Source organism: Rhea americana, unplaced genomic scaffold (assembly GCF_003343005.1).
Source record: "Rhea americana isolate MKP2758 unplaced genomic scaffold, rheAme1 scaffold_264, whole genome shotgun sequence".
NCBI lineage: Eukaryota > Metazoa > Chordata > Aves > Rheiformes > Rheidae > Rhea > Rhea americana.
This window is the reverse complement of record NW_028186384.1, coordinates 119,690-147,280: the sequence shown is the minus strand read 5'-3', so window position 1 is coordinate 147,280 and position 27,591 is coordinate 119,690. Positions and strand designations below refer to the sequence as shown.

Here is a 27,591-nt window from a genome sequence, read left to right as displayed (position 1 = left end):
TTTTTTATTGGTAAGTGTAAAACACACTGGAATTCATAAAATTTAAATAAGACAGCAAAATTATACCTTGTAGCTATAGTTATCACAAATAATGTATAGTCTAAATTGCAGCCTGAATAAACATTATTTGCTGGGTTTCTTTGCAAGCCCAAGGCAGGATGCATAGCAATTATTAGCAATGAGTACAATGACAATTTGCATTTGAAAGCGGGGTGGTGGTGGGGGACGGATGGGTTGGAAACATGCTACATTCACAGCACCACAATACACCGGCTGGTAAAAGCAACTTTATTAGTGTCCTGCAGCAAAATACATTAGTAATTTGTAACCAGGCATTACAATTCTTTTCTTGTGTCATACAAAAGTAATCAGTTTTTCTTCACGATGCATTATAGGTTTTACTGGATTTGCTCCGGGTAACCCCCCTCCCCTTCAGAAAGGTAGGTGAAAACCCTTTGGAAAGACCTGCTGCAAGGTCACCTGAAGACACTCCATACAAAAAGCTTAGCTGGAAATGACTCATCATAGCCCGAGCCGGGGCTCGGAAAAGCAGCAAGACACAGCTAACGCACCCCGAGGCGCCGTCCAGCTCCAGCCTCCCTCCCGCTGCCTTGGCCCCCTCCCCGCGAGGCTCCTACCACCAGCAGCCCCCAAACCCCTCACGCTCCTTCAGCTGAGGAAAGTCTGCTGCAGTGTATTATTTTTTCCAGATGTTTGTCAGTTGTGATCATATGGTTACGGCAGCACTTTCTGTATTATCATACTCGTTTTAGCACGTAAAGCTCCTTCCCTGTCCACCCCCAGCAGGGATACGCCAACACGGACAGCAGCACTTCAGGTAGTGAGTGAAACGGTCTGATTCCCCCCTCTTGATCACAATGAAAAACTGCAGTCACTGGACATGTAGCATGATTCACCTAACAACATTAACCATTAGTGTTAGTGTAAAATCCTCTTTGGTTATAGAATATTTTATTTAAAGCAAGATTATACAAAAAAAATTTCAGCTAGAAATAGACCCCAGAAATCTAAAAGCAATCTACATTAACACACCCTTGCAGGCTGAAGCTCTATTGATAGGACTTATAATTTTGAGTATTTCCCCACATAACCTAAAGTTATCAAAATTATATTAAGTAAATACATTTTAAGGAATAGTAAACTTTTGAAAATCCTTAGAATATTAAAAGTAGAGTTCTGAAAGTAGCAGTAGTGGACTAAAGGGAAAAATAACCAATACAGAAACCGCCTTAAATACTTTCCATAGCCTTGAATTCACTGAGAGCCTGCACTGGGTTAACGTGTTTCTTCTGGGATGCTCTTTTGATTTTCGTTTGAGTTTCGTCCTGTTTCTCTCTCTTGACCAGGGGTTTCTTCTCTGGAGCTTTCATTTTCCAGGAGACCGCGGGGAGGTTGAGGGAGGCCATTCCCTGCGACTTCTGGTATTTTGTAGACGCCACGTAGGAAGCCTTCACYGTCTGCACCACAGCGTTCATCAGGTTCTTGGCCGCTTGGATAAGAGACATAGCACTGTCCACCTGGAAAATATAACACGCACGAGCGTCACGTACCATAAAAACTAGTATTCCAGAAAGCATSATACTCCTGAAGGCTTTTTTGGTAAGAGTACTTGAAAATTGATTTCTCTCCTTTATTTTTTTTTTTTTGTAATCGGATATTTCAAAATTGGGGCAACATTCTTCTTTTGACWCTAAGTGGTTAAAAAAAAATGGCTTGTGCCACACGAGAAAAGACAGAGCAACATTTGCACATTATCTGCGCCTTCTCCATAGTAATGGCAAGCTAAAAGATTTGTATACCCCTGTTTGCTTTAGTGACTAAGCTTTAACAGCAGCTTATTCTCTAATGAAATTTATAAAGCTGTGGTAACATCTTAATCACTGATTAATAAATATTTAAATCGTACTAGAATATTAAGTTGTAATGAAAAGGTAGCAATGGAGTTGGAGCTTTAGACGGGGCTGAAGCAATTTCTGARGTGGTTCGTGATCGACGGGAGCATTAACGCGAGAAAAAAATAAATGCGTTTGCCGAAGCCTCAGGGCAGGGCCAAGACAGGGAGCCAGAAACGGGGAAGGAAGGAGGACGGGGGCACGTGAAAGATGGGAGACTCGCTCAGGTGTCCCCTGGGAAGCTGGCAGATGCTAGTGCCATATGCTGGATGGCATCTAGAGACCCCTTCAAAGCCGAAAAGCCAGACCCTGCCACACTGCCCTTCAGCTCCGCCAGACACCGAGGCTTCACCCAGTAAAATCGTGCACAATTAATGCCCATTCCTCAGGTGAGCGCTAAGCTGTAATTTGGCATTTGGGACTGCGATCTRGAGAGGTTAGAGCAGAATTAGCAACATGTGGAAATGCAGTGGGAAAAAAAAAAGAAACAAAATAGATGAGACTTGCGATAAGGAGGGAAGATCCCAGGCCTGGGAGTTRCAGTGAGCCAGGGAAAGCAGCACCTTACGGATTTGCTACAATACTGGTTTCATATCCCTCGAGTCCCAGGTGCTGGTGCGACTCTGCTCTGAGCGAAATGTTAGACCTTGCATCTATGCAATTGAATTAGCAAAGTAAGTTGTAAAATTGAATGTTAAGTCAACTTAAATTTATTACTTGCTGCCTGTGCGTCATGACACTACCAACTGCTGGGTTCTGACATGAATTCGCAAGCATGAAACCTGCTCACAGGATTCCCTGTTTTAAACCACCGTCTGCAGAAAGGTAAAATGCATCAACAGTTTGTGGGGGCAGCGCTAGCACCCGAACTATTTCCTCCCAGCTCAAAGCCTTAACCATCAGGCTGCAAAGATTTTTTCCTGATCTGTTACCTGTTTATTTTTCTGCTCGATGAGTTTTGCCCCTGGCTGAATACTCCAACCCCAGCAGGAACAGCACAGGACGCTTCCACCGAGACTGGGCTACAGTCTAGTGACTGCAGCTTCCCCCAGGAACAAGGAGTTTGGGGTTTAAGTGCTCACAGGCCAAAGAAGGGACTGATCTGCAGTCCCACTTAGGAAATGCTCCGAACGGAAGTGGCTGCTGTCGCTATCTTATGCACGTTTGGCATCACCTCGTCTGCCACAGACAAGATCAGGCTCCTCTGGGGACCTCCAGCTTGTAAGTAAGTGCCAAATGATTTTGGGTAGGATTTCCGCTTTCTCTGTGTTCGGCTTACATGAGAACTGAGCTGCCTCTCTACACTTAAATTCCAGTATCACACACATCTAAGGAAGGTTTAGGGGAAAATCTCGAAGCGGTTGCTTCTCTAGCAGCAGAGCAGGCTGAGCAGGGGTTTTGGTTGCTTTTCTTCCCACGCCGGTGCCTTCCTTTCCGAGCTGTTTTGAGTGCCAAAACGGCCAGATCGGGAAGGTCCTTGTGAGCTGCAGTGTGCCCTCCTGCAACCCAGGCTCATCTGCTTTCCTTGCCAGCCATCGCACTGGAAAACACTTCCACTGCATTTTACTATTTCCATGGTTCTTCACAGCAGGAAGAATCATATTAAAAGCAATGAAAGCAAGAAGGTGCATTTCTAAATGAGTTGTCAGACTACCTAGGGTGCAAGCTCTTACTGCCTTGGTTATAGTCCCTGTTTTGACAAAATATTTGCTGCACACAGGAGAGGATGTTAACACTTAGTGCAGCGCGAGAAATCTATTTTTAGACAGAGGAAGTCCCTGTATAAGCAGAGGTCTTCATCTGATAATCTTCATCTGACAATCTGAGAGAAGCTTAATACTACTACTGGCAATATTTACCCCCAGTGGGCAGATTCACAGCAGACAGATAAAAGAGCAGATTACAGTACAGACACTAGCCTGTTCATATAACTAATTTATGGCAGAAGGGTATGTAAATTCTGAAGACACTGAATAACTGCAGTAAAACCCTAGAGTACGTATTACTGCATAATGACACATCTATTTCCTTGACAGCATGATGCCTTCAGCCTTCCAGATAATAGGACATCAGGCAGGCAACGGAGATGCGAGATGCGCTGGAACATGTGTTGTTATGCGCCGCGCCGCTCCTGGGCGCTGGAAAGCTGAGCACGTGGGACGGGCAGCAGGAGGAGGTGGAGCGGAGCAGCCCAGCTCCCCTGCGAAGGCRCTAAGCGCAGGCAAGCGCGGCACGTTACTGTCACCGCTTCTGCAGCCGGTTGTTTCAGAYGTCCCTCAGCTATTCCTCCTTGGAAGCGCTCCTGCCAATGCTAAATTCTGGATTGTTCATTAAAAAAAAAAAAAAGGAAGGCTAACTCAATGGCAGGAGGTGGTAAAATTTTCCATTTGCTTTTAAGGATTCAGATAGCAATACTGGGCTACCAAAAATTCTTGTCCCTTTTCCAAACTCCCTACCTCAGTCATCACACAGAAGGGGAAAAGCACGAGTGATCAAACATAACTATCTACTGCAAAGAAGAATATGTCAAAAGAAATCAAGAACTGAGCTCCATTCCCCCCTCTGCCTGCAAAATATCCATCATACAGATTCCTCTTAGCATGAAGCATTTCATGAAGGACAGTAAAGATACAAAATTACTTACTAAGTAATGGCTGAAGGAAGGAAGTAGGCTGGCCTACGGCAGCTTTCAGCTGTCACAAAACAGCACAGCCATTAAAAAAAAACTCTGCATTCTTCAGGGCATAGCTATTTTGAAATATTAACGTCCCTGGAGAATTACAGGGCCAGATACTCAACATGTTCAGAGTCTGTGCAGGAACATGGAGTGGGTTTGGGCATGCTGATTAAAGTGATTTAACCTCATTAAAAGGGAAAAAAACTGTGTTTGAAAGAAAATGGTAGGTTACATAAAGGTGAAGTGAACCTGTCTACAAATATCTTTGAAGAAGAAAAAAAATGTATTTTTTTCCCCTGCCCTTTCAAGCAGTAAGTTAGTGTTTCCTCCAAAAAACAACGAGGCCATGTGTGCAGGGCCAGCAGGACTATGAAGTCTGCGTGAATTACAACTTTGACTGAAAGCCAACAGCCACCTTATCTATATTCTATAATAGTTAACATAAAAGCTTAGAGTGGAATAATTATTTCCCTTGGATGACCAAAAATATGTGAAATGGCAGCTCATACGTACCCCAGACACAACCAGCTCCCCTCCAAGGTTCTGAACTTCAGCCTTCACCTTGCTGCAGATATTCAGTTGATGGCAATACAGTGCGATGCGCTGCAGGTAGGCTAGGAGATCCTGTTTGCACGCAGAGTCCGGACACTGAAAATATACAAGTGAATTTTTACTTCAAAATTATGGAACAGAAGCCATTTACTGATAAACCAAACAACTATGATGTTTTATAATRCTGAATGCACTCAAAGATCATTTCACTTTCTAGTAGGTTTTGCTTTTTTGTAAGACAACTGCGCACTACACGATCCTAACTGAATACGGCTATTATCTTACACTAGCAAATGATAAACCCAACACTTACTTACTTACTTACTGAATTATATCCTGTAAAGCAGACTTGCAAAATAAATATTCCTGACTTTTGCTCACATTTCTTAACAGCGTGGGAGCAAGCTCCCTCCCCAGGCATGAAATAAAATTTTTCAAGCTGAAGCAGTTATCCATAAGCTAAAAGTAACTTTGTTAGCTTTGCAACCAAAAGACTACACAGCTACCAGCGCGCGTACGCCAGTTCAGAAACCTGTTTGTTTTCTCAAGTCTTGCAGAGGCAGAAACGAAGGAACATCGCTTGCCCTGCAGACCAGGGCGTACCGCGGTTAACGGGTCGGTCTCGCGCTGCGTATCAGAGCAAGAGCCGCCCAGGCGAGGGGCATCGACAGTCCGGAAGGGGCTCCGCAAACGTAAGACGACACGGTTGTGGGAAGGCTTCTGCTACGCGTGCTGGTCCTTCAGGCTCTTCAAAATCGGCAGCGAGATGGCGGCCAGCAACACGCCTGCAGGGCGCAGAAGGCCGGCGCGGCTCTCCCACGTGCTCTGAGCGCACCGAGACTAGTGACGAAAGGAGAAGCAGCTGCTGTGTCCAACTGCGCAGCTCCTTCGCCCACGCGCAAGAAGCGCTAGCGGGGCAGCTCTGYGGCCACGAACCGCGCACGGGCCCCCAAGCACCCGCGTGGCGGGAAGCGCTCGCCCGGCAGCCCATCCTGGCCCGCAGACCTTGCTGCCTGTGCTGCAAGCAGGGCCCAAAGCACCGAGGTCGAGACCAGGCTGGGGCTAATCCCAGCGCCAGGAGGTACAGCGCGGCACCGGTGCCTCCCTGACACGCTGGATGTTCTGCTGTCCTGTAGGTGCAGGACACCACAACTGACAGCATCCACACCTGCTGACCAAAGCGCAAAGTTTAGAGCCAGTTACTACGTGCACAGCAAGGATGCCGCGAGCTCTAGTGTCAAGGTGCCCAACGTTGCAGTGTGGCGAACTAACCCTTCCTTAAAGCCTAATCCAAACCCTGCAGCAAGTGTGACAAGTTGTCGAACTGCCCTGCACGTTCACCTGCTACTTTCCCCTCTGAAATGGCCGCTTAGCGCATCTTACCCTTCCACGGTGGCGTCTATCCAAAGCAAAGATCGGCCTCATGGTGAGTATTAGTTTTCTTCTCTGAGGTTTGCAATACGGTATTAAATATTACTTCACTTTTTGCAAGAAAAAAAAAAAATAGAGCGCTAAAGCCAGATCTCGGTCACCACCCTTTCTAGATCACTGCACCTCACCTAGGAACTCTCAAGAGCTCCAGCACTCGGGGGGCTTCGGTTTCCCCTCCCGCTTCGCACGCRGCCCCTGGATAGGTAAACGCCGGCTCTCCTGCAGCCCGCCACACACCCGCCCGCGCAGCTGGGGCCCAGCGCGAGCAGGGCGCACCGCCCGGGGTCTCCTCCAGGGTGCCGGAAAGGGCGTCACAAATAAGAACCGTTTGTGTCACGCGCCAGCATCCAACCCCTCTGCCGCAGCAGCCATCGGTTTCTTCCTCGGCTCGGCAGAGGGGCTCTGAAGGCATGGCCAGCTTAAGCAAAATGCTCCTCTTTCTTTCTTTTTTTTTTTTTCCCAGGGCCAGAACATGATTTTTTTTTTTAAAAGCCAAAATGGAATTGCAGTCCAGCAAAGATAAAGCAGCTGCACTGTGTTGCATCGAGAGACGCTTCTGTGTGCAGGCTGCTGAGCTGATTTTTAAAACAGCGTACAGAGACACKCACAATGCACTACAACAGTTCTTGGCGTGCTGTCAAAAGAACATCAGGCTGTGTAAAAGAGGCTGCAGAGACTCAGGTAGCTTTACAGGCATCTGACCTGGTCCAGAAGCTAACAGAAGTCACCTCCTTATCCCCAAGGTTAATGGAGGAAAAAAAAAAAMCAAACCCCAAAACAAAAATAAACAACCTAACCTGTCTGCAACTCTTACATAGGTAAGTTGTTTCCATCAGTGAAGTGAAAACTGTGCATAACAAAGCAGCAAAGTTTGCAGGTTCATTTTTTAAGCTAATCAATATTAGTCAGCGGCACAAGATGTTTTAGAGGAAGTCCACAAATAACRCTGTCCAAAGAGCTAATGAAAAGCAGAAATTAACATTTTGGAAAATGCTTTCCATCTCCCCAAAAGCTCATCTAACAAAGTGAACGAGCAGCAYGGCAGCAGATTGAATTGAACGTTGACAAATGCGCAATACCACCCATCAGAAGGAATGCTAAACAACTCGAGGTTTCTGCAACCATTCAGGCAAAGACATTTTCAAGGCAAGAGACTGCTGTGTTTTTACCCATGGCTGAAGAAGGCAACGAAACACTAGTGGTGGAAGGAATTAAATAGGAAATACTATTCCGTTGTATGTATAAATGCTGTGACTTAAAAACCCCACATCCYGTACTGTTTATATGAGTAGAATAGGGATTTCAGTTCTAAGACTCCAGTTGAGATGAAGGTTGAGCAGAGATGTAACACAAGATAAAAAATAGCATCAACAAAAGGCACTGCGTACGCCTGCATAATCCCTGTCATTTCCTATATAGAAACATTTAGGGGAAAAAAATATGATGAGTTCAACGCTGATTAAAAAAGAAAGATTYTGTTACTGTATTAAGCTATGAGAGTCATAGCCACAAAACCTAATATTAAAGAGCTAGCTTAGGAGAACTCCCAGAACARGGAAACAGCAGGGAGCTGTTGGAAGTAAGCATGCAGCGGGGGACAAACCCCAACATCCCTCTAAAAGCAAAGGAGTATGAGAAGCGTCTGTGAGCAGGAGCGCTAYGCCGCTCCACAGCGGCGCTTCTTGCCCTTCCTCGGACGTGCCRCATTGGCTGCTGCCCGGTTTCCCGTGCCCGAGGAGCTGGCCGGGCCCCAACGGTGAGGAGCCGTCGCAGGTCTGCTCYGGCACGCTTGCCGTCACAGGCATCAGCTGCCCGTACCTAGAAATCTTGCTGCAGATGCTGCTCATTTCCATTTTATGATCAGACACTGATGTAACCTCCTACCGAGGGCTAAAAGCACCAGAAGCATTTCTTTTGCTTCATAAGCATTTCAACAGAGAAGAAAAACACATTGYGAATCGGCCTCCTTTTCATTTTTGTGGCACTGACAACTTCTCGATAGTCCCCCTTCAAAATAAGCAGATCGCTTCTCTGAACAGAAGACRGGATACCTTGGGGAGAATTTGAAGGCTGATGGCTAGACACTTCAACAGACTTGAAACACCTTGGATAATAGCTTTTACGGTTTCAAAGGAAACGCGTTATAAAACTGRCCGACAGCAGGAGTTGGGATTTCCTGCCACGCTAACGCGAGAAGTCACGATTCACCTACGGCCACATGGTTAACGAACACGAAAACAYGCGCCAAAGCCCCACAGGTGGCCCAGAAAAGCATTAGTGCTGCCCTGAAACGGTTGCATTGCAAGTCGTCTGCTACCTGTCGGATAGTTCTGCGTTAACAGATTACTACAAGTTTCTGAAGAGCATGCAAGCTTATCTAACGGAATAGGCAAGCTGAAAGCAATAGAAGTGTACGGAGTCTGGGKGGAAAAAAAGCCATGCTCTTGTCCAAATGACTAACCTCTACATCCCTGATAATACCTATCTTCGAACCTGTGCTTATTCTTTAAGGCCTTTACAAAAAGCAAGCGTTGCGCTTTCTTCTGTATTTTGGCATGACYCTGTGCCGAAAAATCTTTACACTGAGTTTGCGTAAAACACATGAATTAGAAAAACCCAAAACACCCCACATTGCACTGTAAACTTTTACCCTAAGATCTACAATAAAAAGTTTTCCTTGCTTGATTTACCTAATCTAGCAGTGGCACCTGATTCTTCCAGAAATATGGTTTTCATAATGCTATAGCAAGCAAATCCATTTAAAAAATGCTTTTCAACTTTATCTCCTCATAGAAGATTTCTCCCTGTATCATTAATAAATTAAGGCGAACGCAACATCCTCTGGATGAAACTTTTAAGAGAGATCTGCATTACAAAGATTTACTTCCATACTGAAATGGTTTTATTTGAAACTTGTATTATGAATTTACATTCAGAGATAGCCTGAAAAGCAAGCTGCTGCTCTATAAAATAAAGTTTACGCAATTATGTACCTCAGACTTGACACACGCACTTCAGGGTCTCTCTCGAGTACAGCGCACCATTACTAATGCTGATGCTTCTCTGCAGTTTGGGTGTGGACCGAGACCAGAGGCGCTTCTGTTTGGCCCAACCCGGTTTCAGAAGTGGCACAGGACAGGCAGATGCGTGGCATAAAAATCCAAGTTGTCAATACATATTTAGTCCTACAGAATTTCTTTCAAATACCTTGGCACATTTGGCATAACAACAAGCACAACAGCTTGTGACAATATRGAAAATACTTGGGTCACTAGGGGCCTTGTTCACAGCTGCCTCTGCAGCGGTAACACCGGAGCACCACGTCAGCAGGAACGGAGGCAACTGGGACTGGACAACGACAACAACAAAATACTGGARACTTTGACAGTCTCACTGTTCAGTCTAGGAAGCATTAAAAAAAAATCAGTAATACTAAAAAGTTTCCTCCCCAAAACAATGGGAAAGGTTGTGCAATGGGTCACRCGCAGTAATTGCTGGGTTGCCTACAGAGCCTTGTCATTGCTTCGCAAAGTGCTCGGGCACATCGTGAGCATGACAGGAACTACATGAATTCAGTTTCAGTCCTGTTCAGTTAAAGTATCTGGCCTAGATACTATGTGACATGAAGCAGTGTTGTCATATTGCTGCAATAAAATGCTAGGTCCTCGATTCAAGCCAAGGAGCTGCTGGTGTTACTACTGAACATATTTAACTGCTTACATTGCTCAGGGTGCCAGGAGAGCAGCTAGAAAGAAGAGGCTACAGTTTTTGAGCAAACAATTCCAGAAAAATCAGGTTTAAAAAAAAGAACAAAAGCGCACACACACACACTCACACTCACACTCCTCAAAACTAAAGAAATATGCTTATATTCATCATGTCTGCAGCACTAAATGATCTCCTGCTGCTCATTCGTGCTGGAGACCTAAGAAAAATGAACTGTGACTTACATGGTCAGCAATAGTTCGCCCCAGCTTGTCCATCCTTGACCCGGCCTCTGCAATTTTCTTGGCTGCACTAATCACATCTGATGTATTTTTTAGTGGACCTTTACCTCTGCAAAACAGAACAAAAATCTACCCTCTAGCACTGAACAAATAGAAGAGTGAGCAATATATTTCTCTTCTTTTTCTATTTCATACTGTATTGCAAGTGAGTCCKCGCCCCAGCTGCGCGGGTAAGGCAGACTCTTGAGCATAACCATTACAGCGTCTTCATTTAAAGTCAATTCCCCTTTAGCTCCCTCCTCACATTTAGCTTAAATTTAGAAATAAAAACATCTTAAAATTTACTGCTTCAAACAATCTAATAAATTTAAAGGGTAGTGTTTTAGAAGCCAGATCTGTAATTTTCATGAAATATATCATCAAGTTTAAAAAGAAAACAAAACAACCCCCAAAACCCAGTCTTGTATAAAAGACTTGTAAACAAATTTCAGAAGGCATTAGCAAACCTCTCCTCCTCTTGCAAGTAACGGTACTAAGAACTATTTTGATAGCATAGCAGCACCGAGAAGCCCACAGAATTTCATGCTATAAAGAACTGAACAAAACTATATACTCTTTAGGACAAGAATCACCCTTAGGAAAGAAAGACAGGCGATAGTCACTGCGTATCCGCAGAGCAATTTGAACAGTTATTACCACCCAGCCACTAGATAGCGAAGCATCTTCTGAGCGAACACACAGACTTTAATAGTGTAACATTTAAAYGGAAATTAAAAGAAATAAGACTCTTAAGAGCAGTTGCAACATATTCCATTGAAAGATCACCATCTCGGCCAATTTTGAGAGGGGGTAATGTGTGTGCAAATTAAAAAGACTCACCGGGTGAAGTCTGTCATTTCCATCATAATCATACACATCTGTTTTGCCAGAACGATTATATCGTTACCACTGTCGTCCCATTTTGACACTTCAGCATCCAATTTACTCTTTTCTTCCTGGAAGCTTGCTACTTGCTCAGCAATCTTAGCTTTTTGCTCTTGAGGGAGCTGAGCCATGATAGCCTGAAAGACACCGTTTTCTCACATTCAGTCACCTGTATATGGCTTTTTGGATCATTTTCACTAATAACCAATTTAAGTCATGTAGATGGTGATAAAACTTTAATAGCAATCTTTATATCTAGAGGCTTTACAGAACCATTTTCTTCCCTCTCAATCCAAAGCTTATACTGTCTGAATTATCTATTAACATTAGAAGATAAAGAGTGCCCAGAAAGACAGGTTGATACCTGAAACATATGTAGTTGCATATTAAAACTGTTAAGCCTCCAAACAAGTTTGCCACATTGAGCCTCCCTCAAGCAAAGACTGCATGAAGAAGAGTGACTTGCCGTTTCTGCAAAATTTGAGATTTCTAAAAGGAAACTCCATGTGGGTATCTCTCACTGTTCCAACTAACAGAACAAATATTCRCAGAGTCTTGCATGCAAAAAGCTAAATGCACTATTTTGAAACATGCCACTGAGGAAAGAAAGAGTAAGGCAATAAGAAGAAAGGATTGTGCTCTTACACCTGAATAAAATCTATTAGACTAGCTTTACAAGCTATATGGGAGACTCAGGGCCCTTCCTTTCACCAATACAAGGAGCAGTCAAGCCTCCAGGAGCAGGTGGAAAGGAGATTTCAGGAAGCAAAAGCATCTGGTAGCAGCCCTGCTAAGRGGTGAATTAGAAACGTCTGCATTTAAATAAAAGGGGTGGGGGAGGGAATACAGGAATAGAGCTCGCTTGCCGGAGAACATAAAAAATACTCTCAGCTAGTCTTAATTCCAAAGCCAATATGCCAGAAGTTTGATAAATAAGGACTAACTACTTCTTGCCTGCTTTCAGGTTAGAAGAGCTTTCACAAAAAAATCTTTCAGGGCATCCTTCCAAGAGTATAAATTGCTATTGATCTCGAATGGAACATGTCAGATAAATAAAACTGGTACATTAAAGTAAAAACAGGCTTTACCTGTTGTAAGTGTTCACCTATTAATGATTAAACATTGCATATCAATGCTTTCATCTTTAACAGTCATAGAAAATGCAGTTAGTTTAAATTATTTTATTTTGAAGCTAGTTTCAACATTCTCTTGATTAAATGTTCAGTGACCTAAAAGGCACAAACATGCGCATGAAAAGACATTTTGTCAAAAAATGCCTGAACTGTAGCAGCATCTATTTCTTACCCACAAATTCACTCTTTGCCTGTTGAAAATACTGTTAGCAGAGTGGAGTTATTTTCCCCGTATCACCCTGCAGAAACCTATCTGCCTAACAAATGCCAGAGTCTACAGCATGCGCGATAGGGAAGCATGAAGCAGTTCATCAGTATTAACAGGTTTTCGATCTTTCAGCACGTCCAAAACAYGTACGTTGCTGATGACCAGCAGATGCTACATTTCACTGAACTTCCTTCTCGGAAGGAAACAAGAAACACAGAATATTAGTTTTCTGACCTAACATTTGCAAAAGAAGTAAAACTTAAATTGGATTTTCAAAGCAAATTGAATTGTTCCTTGGTGGGAAGGGGAGGCTCAGTTTTATAATACATAATTTTTTTCCTTACCCTTGCACTTTGTCCAGCAATGAGCTGATCATCTTCAGTCTGAATACTGGTTCTGCTTCGGACATCAAAATCCTCGGTCTCAAAGTCAGAATCATCCAGCTCCTCGGGAGTCTAGGTATAAGAGTAATTCCGTAAGAGTCCAAGAATGGATTTCATGGCTCTAGGAATCAACAAGACTGATGGTTTGTGAGTAGAGAGAGCGAAAATAAGTGAATGAAAAGATTATTCAATCCTTCCAACAGAAAGGTAAATCAGCACTGTATTCAGCTCATAAAAACATTACATTATGCAGGCCTGACTTCTCACATAAAACATGATAGAGATCCCCCAAAATTACACRCCACTAACTGAACATTTGAGATTTGTCAGAGTACACCAATGTACTCAGGATTTGAAAGGCAGAAAAAAGTTTCCTTTTTAATACAAAAAAAATGCTTCTTTGGCAAATTGGTTAAATGTAATAGCTTCATTTGACACCTTGAAGTTAAAATTATATGCAACTTTAGGTCTGGTTCACAACCACAGATGTACTCTTTAGGACAATTATAATCAAAGCATCCACTGAATTAACAACAGATACAATGTATCAAAATTTATTCTTCTCCCCCAGGAAAAGCTTAAAATTTTAGCTAGGAAGAGCCAGCTTTATGCTGTAGGCTGAACACATCTGACCTAGTTCCTGCTTGCCTAGATTTTATTTTTGCTACTGCCGGTCTGTAGCTGACAAAATTTTTGTAACGCTTATCAGGTTTAAACAACATCTGTTTGTTAAAATACTACATCCTTGCCTGGAGTGGCACTTCATGACAACTTTGCAGAGCTGGATCAGCAAAGAACTTGACTGATAAATGCAGTAAATTGTGATTAATAGATAAGATACAAGTAAACTCCCTGTTCTAGATTTCTTCCCTACAATTTAAATTTTACAAATGTGTTCTGCAATATAGATGTCTTGCAACACAAATGACATTAAAGATGGTTACACAAAATAGTTGCCAAAAAACAAAGATGGCTAAGGATGCTAGCAGTTGAGCCTGGGGTATCTCAGTGACGGCCTCCTCCCCGTGCCTCTGYGAGGAGTAGCCCGTCCACAAAATCAGCGCAAGGACACCCGCTCTCGTGCTCCGGTAACRGCACGATATGAGCACACTGTGGCACCCAGAGCAGGCTCACTTGTAAAATAGATCCATATTATGAAAAAAAAGTACTCAGACACCTACATACCTGACACGGGTAAGTAGTACGCAAGTAATACACAAAGTTTGACACTCTTGAGGAGCCTCTGAAGCAATAAAGTGAAGGATTTTTTTTCCTTCAAATCTTATTTCACAATTTGTCATCGTTTCTCTGGCATCATTTGATAACCACCGCAAAATGCTGTTAACCACTACCAACTGCTCTTCCACACAGAAATACTGGGATGTTTTAAAAAAATCAGTTCTGCTGCACTTTTAGGACCTGTTCATGATATTCAAKCCTCCTTCTCTTCCCACCCACCCCAACTCACAAACAGCCTGAGGTATGCAAAATGTAATTTTGCCTTTCAGCCTGTAATCAAGAGCAAAAGCTCCAGTGGGGTTTGATGAGAGATTGCCTGGGGATGAGGGAGAAAACAGCTTTATTTCAATAATTTGCAGCTATATTAAGCTTTTAGTTTTGAAAATATACTAGGTAAACACAAAAATTAAGCGTTTGAGTGACTTTTCCTTCTAACCTCTGCAAAGAGCAAGTGCCATCACACAGAGTTTCRACTGCAATAGCTGCTTTCCAGCAGCGGTGCTTAGCAGCGTTCCTCGGAGAGCGCAGTTCCTACTACGTTCCCGTCGGAGACGGTGCCATGTAGAAATGATGGTCTGACATCTCAGTTTATTCAAAAATAGGTTTCACAATTTAAAACCCTTTGGACAATGGACAACAAATACTAAACCCCCCCCCCCAAACCCCGTTAGCTCTTGGCAGCTGCACTAAAGCCAGGGCATCCTGACACCACGCACATGGCACGGGGGGGGAACGTCAGGCTTCCTGGCATTGCCAGCGCTGCTGATTACTGACAACGTGGAACAGGTAGACAGACTTCCAAGTTCTGCATAACAAGAATTTTAGCAGGGGGTAAATAAAATTAGGTTATCTGCCTAGCAGGAGACTACTAATATCTTTATCTAACATTGGTTATCTGTCAATCTTGAGTGTAAGTATCAAATTCTCCGGGGAGCATATATGCRTTTTTCCACTTTTCTTTATCTGATTCATTGCTTTAAGCAGCAAATGTGGAAGGTAACATTGCAGTGGTTACTATAATCGCATACATCCTGTGGTTATACATTGTCAGTTTACTTATCACCAAAATGCATGTGCAAAGGTTAATATACTGAAAGATTGTTTATTTGAAAAGCATCTATGGTTGAGTCAGAGATGTACGGGGCTGGGGAGAATAAACCACCTGCAYTGGTTTTGCTCTGCCTGGCTCCTCACCATTTTTATCACGCTAAAGATCCATGAAATATGCCCATAGGTCAGCCTCAACCAGAACTTCCTTTTCTGTGTCCCCTCAAATAATTGCAGGAGCCCTTCTGCATCTTCACTTAATACTTGCTACCTGGTTACTGCCACCCAGTCTGCTAGGAGGTCGGACTTCCAAGTTACGCCAACTGCACCTGAGAGGCGCAAGCTTGGAAGACGCACAATTTCTGTGAATTAGGCCCTATTTTGCCAGATTACCCAACTCATCCCACGCTCTAGCAACAAGGAGAGAACTCCTTGTTCAGGAGCCTACAGGCTGACTCCTCCAAACTCGTTTGTCACCAACTATTAATTTTTCAAGTTTACTTATGAAAAAAAAACCAATTTTTATTTCTAAGCTCTCAAACCATTGAAAAGCACCTACAGTAAGAACCCATTTACTGTTGTTAAATCAAGGGTCACTAATTTTAGCATGTTAATAAGCAAGGCATTAACATGGTATTATAAAAAATGCATTAAGGGTATTGAGCATCACATTTCTGGCTATCAYCTATGCTCAGATTTATTAAATTAAGCTGAGTCAAGACATACTTCTGAAGTACTCCACTGAGTGATTAGCAGTTTTTAAGATTCAAAACGTTAATAAGAGCTAACTGAAATTCTTATACTGTCTGCTCCGAGTAGAACTGATGCACTTTAGTTCAATAAAGGGGAGGTAAAGTGAGGGGAAAAACAGAGAGAGCTTTAAGTGAAACTCACTCGGATCATCAATACAGCTTTCCTGATATCTCGAATTCCATCATATACCAGTCGTGAAGCATCAATAAATTCATTTTCATCCATTGGCTGAGCAGGGTCTGAACTTAGTGCTTCCACAGCAGCTTCTACTTGCTCAGTAAAACGTGGCATAACTGAATTAAGAATGCAAAACAATAGTCAGTCTCCACTCTAGTAACATTTTTTGCTCCGTACTGCCATAAAAGATATACGTATTCCTCATTATTAACTATTACTGGAAATTATGCAAGATTCATGTAAATTYGAAACACTTGTTATAAAAGACACCAATATTGCAGCTCAAGTCTTACTTCCATACCTCCATTTTGATTTCTGCTGCTACGCTATTTTTATTTTTTGCTCCCTTTCCACAGTAAAAAGTTAACTTTATCTTACTCATCTAGTGGGCAAGGAGAAAACACTGGGGAAGCAGACTCCATGGAATAAAATATGAAGCATTTATATCATATTCCCTGAAGATGTGTATCACTTGAAAACCCCCTCAAACCCAGCATTATTACCAGCAAACTCAGATTTAAAAAGTCACTGGATAGTTTGTACTTTTGCACTTCAGTGACTCAGGAGCATCACAGAACCATTTACAGCTGTTAATTTCTTCAGTGTCACCCTTGATTCTTCAAAGTTGTAGTTAAAACACAAACCAAAACTACTATCTTTGGACCAACCCTCTTTGAAGCAAGCCGAATCATTCCTTCCCCATATGAGTGTTAACAGCTCTTACCTGTATTGGACAGTAACTTGGTTGCTTCCAGCACCTTTTCTGTGTAGACTCCGGGTTCATAGTTATCCATTTCAGAAGTGACAACATGAATGACTCTGGCTGCACGTCCTCGAATTGCACCAGCTGTGCGGTCTAAACCATCAACATCTTTTTCTTGGAGAGCGATGACACATTTGTTTACATCTTCTAAAATATGGTTCTCTGGTGGTAGAAGAAGGAGGATTTAGACAGCAATATCTTCTTTTCTACTGCGTACATCAGCATGGCAATTTCTCAGTCTGTGATCTGCTCTAAAAAACCTCCAGCAACACATTGGCAAGCATTAATTTTGAAGACAGCTCATTATAACTGGGGAACAGCTGCCTGTCCAGACTGGATGTCAACAAACCTGTCAGTCCATGCACCTTGTGGCATCCAAACTTCTTGCCCCTTTTTGTACTTGATTTTACCATCAGAAAAATCGAGTCCAGCTGAATTCTTTCCAAACTTGTCCCTTTCCATATTCCTCCCCTGGACTCCCAAAGCCCTTGTTCCAAATACTTGCAAGCCATTTCCTCTGTCATTATACGCGTGCGGGGCAATGAGCCACCAGCCTCAGCGACACACCTAACCCACTAAACAACAGAGTAGGGCACTTCTRGCACCTTTCTAGCTTCCTGCATAGCGCTTTTGTGCAACTATACACCTGCTATCAGAAAACATTAAGCTGTTAATCGTCCCTGAAAGTTTAAGGCACACAATACATGCAGTGATCTATGCAGAAGGAGATCCAGCAAAGAGAGTACTCAGTATCTCTAAAGAAAACGAAGCCAAAACATGTTTGTAATTTACTTTTAGGATATACATTTTCTTTTTATACAGAGACACTTTCTCTAACCGATCAAGTCCAGGAGGCTCCAAATAAGTAAAAACCCCTTTGGAGGTTTCTGAAGCTGCCCAGATAGGTTTCCATGCTCATCTGGGAAAACTTGCACATAAGGTCTTCCAAAGGCCGCCACATACCTCTTTTGTATGTCAGTACCAGTGATATGATACTGCCATCCAACACCAACATTTGCGCTGCTATGTAAGAAAACGATTGGAAACATTTCTGCTCTGCCACTTAATATAGTTTCCAGCRTTACTTACCACTGACTTTATCATGCTACACTGTCAACCCGTGCTACCAAAATGTTTTTTATTCCCTAAACAAGTAATAAAACAGCCATTTTGCACAAGTTCTGTAGAGGTGAGTAGCACATAAGAGTTGACTGATAGAAGATTTTTATAAACTGGTTGAAAGGATTATTGGTGGAAGAGTTATGCTCCAATTACATACAATTAACAGATCCAGATGCAATATTGCAAGACCTCTGTAAGCAACCTGGACAAAAATTCCACYGGTGAAATACCTCTGAAGCAATTCAGACTGAGCAAGTTCAGCTGAGGGCAGAATGTGGCCCTAAGAGAGAAAAGTGCAGGTTCATTAGTAATTTGACAATTCAGTGAGCAGGCAGCCAAGGTACAGGAGCCTCAGCGAAGAGCACTTGCAGTTTCAGTATTTCAAGTAAGAGACAGACATCCCTGCAAATTAGAACAGTAAAAAGAAAAACATCACTGTCAGGCCAAAACACAGCCTGTTTATTGCTTGAACTCCTTACTGAATAAATTAAGTCACAGGCCATTTAAAAACCTCTTCGGATTATTTGAACTTTAATAAGAGGCACGGACAAAATGAGGATGAATATTTCAACGCRTGCTGATCATTTAGCACCTTTTACAGACACCAAGTGGCCAGAAAGACACCTCTGTGGWAGGCTTACCCTCCACGGGAAGCCTGCAAGGTGCCCCAGGGAAGCGTGGGACTGTCAGGTAGATCTACTCTGTTTATATCCTCCAGTTGGATGATAACAAATAAGATCTGACACTGTTCTGAGTGCTTACATACACCCACACTACTACCCGTCCCACAGGCATATGGGCCACAAGTGCCCAGCCCAAAGTGCCATCTGTTGAGGCCAGGGTGGCAAAGCYGGAGAAGAGCTGACACAGAGGTTCAGTGCTGATACCTTCAGGGACATCAGAGCCGTCCGTCATCAAAGCTCACAGCCCTCAGGCTGCTGAGAAAGAGAAACATCCCACAGCAACAGAATACAAGCCAGTCAATGGGAAAGTGATCTTGCAGTCAGGGCCATCACCATTTGGTGGAGCTGATGCACATACGCTCACTTGCCAAGGTATCTTTAGCCAAGGGTGCAAAAAAAAATGGAAGCAGCTTGTTAAAGACCAACAAGGGTAGCCAGCAGGACCAGATGTTTGAAGATAGTTTGGAGGCTATTGGAGATGGTATACTGGTTGTTCAGAGTCTACCAGAATAAGTATAGTGAAGTAACAACAAAGTAAGAGAGGATAAGAGGAAAGGAAAATATCTTTAAAAAAAAAATAAATTGAAGAGCAAATGAACTGGGTCAAACTGAATTGTTACAGATGTGGGTAGAGAACAAATACTTGTGGGCTTATATGCACTTATAAACACATTATTCATTTGGTAATGAACAAAGACGATCATTGGGACCAAGCAGTATTCACTCAGACACTCTTACAGAGGAAATAGCTCAGCTGTGATGAGTAACYTCTAACTTAAACCTCTTTCAGCGCCAGGGAAAGAGAAGGCAGCAAATAAAGTCATTTTTAAAGAGTCTGAAAAGATACACAGAGAGTTTGAGAACATTAAATTTGACATTTACATGGTGCTAGCAGCCACTGTCCTGAAGAACGGAGTTAAGCACAAACAAATGCAGAGTATTAAGGAAGGGACTGCTGAGAGTGGCAAGAATTACAGAAAGTACTGGAGTTCTCAAATCAGGAATGATTACACAAATGAAGCTTGTACATCCACAAACAGCACAAAGAACGTGAACAGGTTAAAAAAAGCATTCACTACCTCTTAATACAACTAGGGCCATCAAACGAAGCAAACGAGTAACGTTTCAAAAACAAGGTTCCTCATCCAGAGCACAGTTAAGTGGTGGATTTTGCACAGGATGCTGCAAATATCAGACATTTATAATGACTGAAAGAGCAACTAGACAGGCTTAAGTGAGAAAAGTCTGTCAAGGACTATTCAGGAAAGATACCATCTCTGACGCTGAAACTCCCCAAGCTGCACATTGCTCACGGTTGGTAGCATATAGGAAGGATCTGCAGTGGTCTGCAGGTCTCCTCTGTTATTAATTCCACATGCACTTACGATTAGCTACTGCCAAACTGTYGTCCTCAGCAGGGTCTTTCTTGTGTTATGCTCTTAATAAAATGTTGTAGCCTGTAAGCTTCTCTGCGGTACTCAATCCTTAGGATTTAAATATCTTTACTCTTAAATTGATCAAAGCAGCAAGCACTTTTTTGCTGGACAGTGCAGCATGCTGTAGGAATGCCGCATATACATACAAGAACCCTTTCATTTGTGCTTACATCACACTTGGGAGCTGGTACAAACCCTGCTATGCATGAACCATCTTAATAACCCTAAGCAGTACTTGGGTATGAAGCATACCCGTCACTGTTTGATCCAAAAAGAAGTTTAGAATTTTAGCAGAGAATTAGAGGGGTGACATTTACATGGAAAACACTTATCAAAGTTCAAACAAATCAACAAATCTTTATTGCTTTAATATTTTTCAACCATCTCTCTGGTAGCTCGGCAAATACAGAGCTCATTTGCTGAATGCACTCGAGCGCGTGTGGTGCACTCAGACTACAGCGCTTCCACAGCATCGTTTTGGGTGGCAAGTACACACTTGAGGGAAACTGTCTCTCCCAAGTCAGCCTGTCACTGCCTCAGAGAAGAAGCGTTCCCTGTTTATTGCCAAGCCCTGGGAGCTTTTCACAGCAATTCAACAGTGGGCCACCACCATAACCTGCTTCCTCAAAAGCAGAGCGCCCATCTCTCTGAACGGGCCATAGGAGGAAGGAGATCTGCCGGCTCCTGTGGCTYGACACAGTTTGAGCCGTATCTGCAACCGAAATACAGTAGAACAGTTTTATGCAGAATGCTTTTTCACAAACAGAGTAACACCTTTTTCTCTTTAAAATAAGTTCTGCACGCTTGTGGGCAAACTCCAGATGGAGCCACGAACTTCCACACGCAAGTCTCTCTAAAAATACTTCCCCAAAATAGGCTCCTCGCGGCTCTGCAGTTTCAACTGCTGATACAACAAAGAGCAGGCAGAAAGAACTAGGACATTCAATTACCCAATAAGCTTATGCTTTTCAATGAAATTTTTATTAAGAATCCAGGGAACCACAACACAACATGCATGGTTATCATGGTTATACAGTTGACTCCTAGCAGAAACATATTTTATCTTTTCCTTTTTTTTTTCTTTTTTCTTTTTTTTAATTAAGAGAAGATAGCCTTTCAATTCAGGACCTGATTTTTACTTTTTACATTTTCCAGGCCGGTTATTCCTGCTTGAGCCCACACATCTTCCTGTGAAATATCTTTTTACTACTGGAGCTTTCAGATTACTTCAGATGCTCAAGTCTGTSTGTTCTAAGAAAATTAGACCCTCAGTTTGTAGAGGTAATTTGTGAAAACTAATGCAGACAGAATTCAAGTGATTATATCATTTTTGTCCTCTAACTACACACTAGCAGAATTAGCAGAGGTGAGAATAAAAATCCCCTCTCATTTCTAGGTCACAGCAACTACTAGCAGGTCTTTAACAGTGATTCTGACAGAACAGATCATCTTGGCAAGCACTCTGCCAAGTGATATTACAAATCTATTATGATAATTCTCTGTTCCCTTTTACAACTTTTAAAACTTTGTTAAAATGGACTTGATTAAAAATATTCAAACATTTTCTATATGAACAGCTTTATTTTAATAAACCCATATGAACTTATATTTTATATAAGGAGAGTCTGAAGTGAAATGAGTAGATCATCTTTTTGCTAGTTCCCTCAATATTACTAGTGAGGTTAGTCCACAATAGCTAAACAGCAGTTCATCTATAGTTCAGATAGCAGTTCAAAATACAGAGACATAAAGTGTCTTTGACTATGTTTAAACCACTCTGTCTACTGACATGTAAATATATATATATACACATTTATACATGCACATTCCATAAGTGTAATGACAGGTTTCCACAGTCCTCATTGCACTAAACTATTACTGTTTTCACAGTGTAAAAATACCTTTTCTCCTTGTGCCAGCAACTCCTGCTCTATTTTTATACCATGCTCTGCAGAAGATCACGCTTGCCAGGTGAAGCGTACCAACGCCATCCTTTCCAAAGGACACACAAGACTCCAGAACACTGTTGAAACTATACATTTCTGAGAATAAGCTCAGTTATAAACACTATTATTTTGTGGACCAAACCCCTTATTACCTGATACAGCCAAGAAGTCATCAATGGAAGTAATGTCATCCACGGCATCCGTCAGCACCCGGACTTGCTTTTCCCACTGCTCTTTGAAGAGATCCATGTTTTCTTGGGCTAGTTTGCTTTGTGGTTTAGCAGCCAGAGCCAGTGCGGCATTAATAACCTGCAAAACACCTCCTTACTTTTAAAACATATCTCAAACTAAACAATTATTTTTCCATATGTTTATCCAATGAACCTGACAGCAAACAAAGCTGCTTTAATAACTTTGAGGGAATCTGATGTTTAAACGCAAGCGTGTTTATTCTCTTACTCTCACATACAGCTCATGCCTGCTTCCACATTTATTATGACTAGTTATTAGATGGCAAGAACACCCTGCAAGTATTCACACAAGCTAGCTTCACCTTTTTTTAACAGCTCATATGCAAAAGGTGCAGCTTTCTGAGAGCAGCTTGTGCTAAATATTTTAGGCAGGATGTCACCTAGTACACTGGAGGCTGCATTTCCTAAGCTACTTGCCAGAACCTGAAAAAGAAGGTCAAAAATGGATTAAATTTCTACAGTTTGAAGGAGAAATGACATAGGCAACTTTGCATTTATTTTCTTTTCCTTAAAATTTACTTTGTATCTAGTCAGTAATTTTCATAATAACCTAAAATTTTTACAAACTGTAGCTGTGGAAGACCTGGATTAGCCAGGAAACAGGGAAAAGAAAGGGTACTCAGTGCTCCTTATTTGATGCTGCTCGTGACCACTCCCCCCTCCAGCTGCCTTCAAACCCTCTGCTGGATTGCAGTCGGCTTCACACCCTAGTTTTTGTAAGCAGAAGAAATATTAGGAATACTGCAGCGTAACAGAGTTTATGCCATGCCAACTAATTGAGCAAAGACTAAAGAAAGTCTCATTGAGTGTAGGAAGAAAGCAATTACAAAATCTCTTATTTCAGCGCCAGCTCTAGCTCTTGCTCAGCTATGCCCTAGCAAAATGACCTGGAAGCATGCCAGGCACCAAAAACCAGCTACAATCAGGACAAAGATGACAATCCTTGTCTTGTTTTCAAGCACCTGAGAGCAGAGCTAATTAACTCGCAAGTTCAAAGTGTAATTTCTCCTCTCTACTTAGGACTGTATTAATTTCACAAAGTTGCCGAACAAAAGCTTGTAAGCAGCAGATGTTCCTGGTTTTAAAAAAATCTACTTTTCCCACCTGATTCATTTAAAGATGTCACAATCCATTTAAAAAAAAATTTGTAACTCACTAAACAYGGAAATGATGGTGATGTCAAACATACCATGACGGCACTGAATGAATCAGATGGGAGAAGTAGGCTGATTCCCCCAAGGGATGTCAGAAATTAGCAGCGACTGAGAAATATCTACAGAAAAGTTATATTGGGGTAGAAGTCTAGCATGTCTGTGTGCTACTGGCCTGCCTCTAGAGATGGAGGCTGAAATTTTTAGTCACAAATCAGAATGAGCTTGATGGATTTTATAACAGAGACAAATGTGAAGAACAATTTGGCACGACTGGCAATCTGTTCAGCGGAGCCGCAGGCACGAAACGTACCTTTGAAACGCGGCAATAATCGGTGCTGTCCAAGTCTTTCAAGAATAACGYGCAGGTTCACTTCTGCTTCCCCTTCCTCAAAGTACATGCTAAATTTACCCTTTCTGGGTAGAGTAGCTGCAGTAATCGGCACCTCCTCGGAGGCAGATAATTGCTCCCAGCTATGGTGCGTTCTGCCAGGAACTGCCAYGCGTTACAACCACGGTTCTCAGATCCTGAAGGCTCTGAACAAAGCCTTGCAATGCGCAAGAAAATAAAGTTCAAAAATTTAAGATCAACTAAAAATGACCATTTCAGAAAGGGAAACCTGTCCTCTGATTAAGATCCCTGTTCGTTAAGTCTAGGCAACATCATCTGCTGGATAACGCATTATTTAAGTCAGGCTTGGGACATCTATCAGTCAAAATCTGGATGCTCAAAGCTTTATAAAGATAAATCCAAATAATGAGTGTCCTGGAAATAGAAAGCGTAAAACAGACAGCCCTCCAGAAACCTGCTTTTAGTTTTTTTCTTACTAACCATGGTAACTATTGAGATACAGAAAATGGTGCAACCGAGGCTTTATTCTCCTCTCTTCTGGTATGAGACACGAAAATATACTTTAAGCACTGTGACAGGCCAGCATTAACACCAAAGAAATGCACGGCCTGCGTAGGGGCATGATATATGTCTGGACGACAGCAACTGTCTGAACAATTACTCTTTGTAATGTACCCAACCCCAGATGCCCACATTAAGCAGCCCTTCACATGTAATGGAAGTGGCTGGAGCTGACAGTGAAAGGGGGCTTTGCAAGTCCTGAAAGCATCAAAGTGGGACGTTATTGCCAAACCCAAACGCAGGAAGCACAAGCCACACAGGCAGAAGCAAATGGAAGTTGTTTTGCACATCATGCCAGCCAGAAGGGGGCTGGCCAAGTCAAACTTACCTTAAAAAAAACGGCAGGGCAAAGCTAGCAGGTAAGGTCTCCCTTGCAAACAGGTACGGTTTGCATTTGGAAAGCAACCKGCAGTGACAGAGGTGACAACACTGCAGTGGTGGGGAAAGCGCAGGCTCTCGAGGATCAGTTCAGAGCCAGAGACAGGACTGCAGTAYGGGAACCCCATACGGCTCCGCACGCCTGAGAGGGAGCTCAAGACACCAGATGCAGCTCTACAGGCGTTTTTTTTATAGCACATATTCTGTCTCTATGTGCAAAGTGGTTACAACATACAGTTCTAGCAGGGGTGATCAAACCTGTCACTCTGCCAAACACATACGGCTTTGGATTTAAATGGGGAGATTAACCTAGACACGTCTCTCACATTTTGGAGTTGGGGGAGGAAATGGTTCAAGGATTATCAATAAAAATCCTGCAAATTACCTATTCAAGTAAACACGCTCTTTCATGATGCCTGCTCTCCAGTACAGAGCGACTGACTGGTTTTCTGATAGTGCTTAGATAGAGATGACAACAGGATGGGCACACTGGATCTTAGGTAGTTGTGTACGTGGTGGGTGGTAGGGACTACGATTCCTTTATTATTTAAAAAAATGAAAACTTTGGAGGGAGGAGGGGAAGGGAGGTGTTAAAGGACTGATTAAAAATACACCACAGCCTCTCCAAAGAGCGTGAAGCACCAGACACCTGAATTACAAGAATTCATTTAAAGGACGAATACCTCTTACAGATAGGATATACAAAGCCCCAAAACCAGGAAGATYGTGGCAAGAATACTTGAAAAGCAGCAACCTTTCATGCAAAAACATTTGGCAACTTCGGAGAAATATTTTGTATTTCGTAGCTTTTCAAAATTCTGCCCGAGAGCTGCGATCACAATGACTCACTGAAGTTGTACAAAGGGAAGAATCAAACACTGACGTTTGCAGATTACCCTGAAGAAAACGGAGCAAAACAGGAAAACACACCGTTTTTATCGGTGCTTTGTTTCRTGTAGTGATTCCAACAGTCAAACAGGATGGTCCAGTGCTCCATTGGTTCCTTGGTTTCTGGTTCCACCAAGTTGTCTGGGGCCTCTCAGCTGCTCACAGCAGCAGCCAGGGCTCAGCAGCACACGTCYCCCGAGAGCTCGATGCTCTGTTTTTAAAACATTGGCGACCGATGGCTCAGTCTGTACTTCAAATCCTGCTCCAGTGTGGAAGAACCTGCTCTTTCTCCTACTGAAACTAATGATGCAAAACTAAGAAAAGTTCAGCCTGACTGAATTTATATATTTATATCTTTGCAGGACAGYACTCTCCAAGGTTCCTTGATGAGTGCTTTCTACCTAGAACACAYTCCTGCAGCTGTTCTGCCCAGAAGCTCTCTTAAAAAGCACAGCTATTCCACAACAGAACACATTTATAACCTTAAATACACTTGTAGGTAAATCAAACCCACTATACTGAGTTATCCAGCATTAATTTCTTAAGCATTAGTTCAGGATGGCTTCTAACCTCATCTTTATGTGTACCAGTTTGAAAGACTGACACGAAGGTCAGAAGAAATCTGCTTTGTTTTGTTGCTCTTATAAAGGACAGTTTTGAGCAGTTTAATGGCCAAGGAAGAAACTTCCTTGGGAAAAAACATCTCTTAACAGTTTAGTTGGCCTTGCAATGCTTACCTGCTGTACGGTCATGCAGGCTCAGCGCATACAGTGCCATAGTCACATAACTCTCCATCTCAGTGGCTACAACCAATATATATATATATTTTTTGCTTTATTATTATTATTATTATTATTATTATTATTACTTGATAGGGACTTTCTGCTCTGGACACTGTTCTTGCTGCAGTGGACACTTTCTTTCTGGCTTAATTTTGCCCCATCTCCTTAGGTGCCCCATCCTTCACTTCAGAATGCTACTATGCCACAACAAGGAAGACTTTTTTCAGTTTCAAAAGCTCTAAAGCAAATGCTCACCTGGCGTTTTTTACTATACACTTTTTCTTTACAACCAAAAAAACAGGTGTTCTTAAGTAACTCTTGCTTTCTCCCTCTTCCTTTCTTCTTTTTTTAAATAAAGATCTTGACATATGAGCTTTCTTGTGGCATTTGGGTTATAAACCAGAATGGTAGCTACAAATGGCCTCCAAAACCCATGGTATTTTGCATTTGTAAAAAACAAAAAAACAAAACCAAAACAAATTAAAAAACCCCCCAAAACAAAACAAACCCACGCTCTAGAAAATCAAGCACTCATCCATCAACTATCACATCAGAGGCAAAGGGAAAAGGAATAYGCACAAACCAAATCCCAGCTGGGACAAGAAAAGCATAGTTTTACTTTGGAGCATTTGAATTCGTCAAGCAGACTATAGGGTAAAGTTTGCTACTTGCAAGCCTCCAAGAAAGGTTTAAGAAGAAGTATTTGAGACTGAGCAATATCGGAAGAAGAGATCTCATTTTTTTACTTTTGGAATAACCTAAATGCTGCTGCTTTGTTGTACTTTCTTACTTCTTGCGCTTCCTAGCRGACAGCGCCTGACTTAGTGAGTAGCACCTTGCGTGGCTTTGTGCCAACCTGACTGCTGGAGAAGGCAGTGGAGAAGAACGTTACCA

General features: G+C 42.4%; 1 protein-coding gene across 1 annotated transcript in view; it reads right to left on the bottom strand.

The window, feature by feature from the left end:
• Window positions 1–271: 271 nt before the first annotated feature.
• CTNNA1 (catenin alpha 1) overlaps window positions 272–27,591 on the bottom strand; it is a 98,958-nt gene continuing 71,638 nt past the window's right edge. Inside the window, exons 10-17 of the mRNA XM_085307769.1 lie at window positions 22,487–22,643; window positions 17,109–17,309; window positions 16,349–16,500; window positions 13,130–13,240; window positions 11,400–11,581; window positions 10,524–10,629; window positions 5,104–5,238; window positions 272–1,538 (exon numbers count right to left, since the gene is read on the bottom strand). Of these exons, the coding sequence (XP_085163895.1) occupies window positions 1,251–1,538; window positions 5,104–5,238; window positions 10,524–10,629; window positions 11,400–11,581; window positions 13,130–13,240; window positions 16,349–16,500; window positions 17,109–17,309; window positions 22,487–22,643 (1,332 nt within the window). The 3' untranslated portion in view covers window positions 272–1,250. The remainder of the gene's footprint in view (window positions 1,539–5,103; window positions 5,239–10,523; window positions 10,630–11,399; window positions 11,582–13,129; window positions 13,241–16,348; window positions 16,501–17,108; window positions 17,310–22,486; window positions 22,644–27,591) is intronic.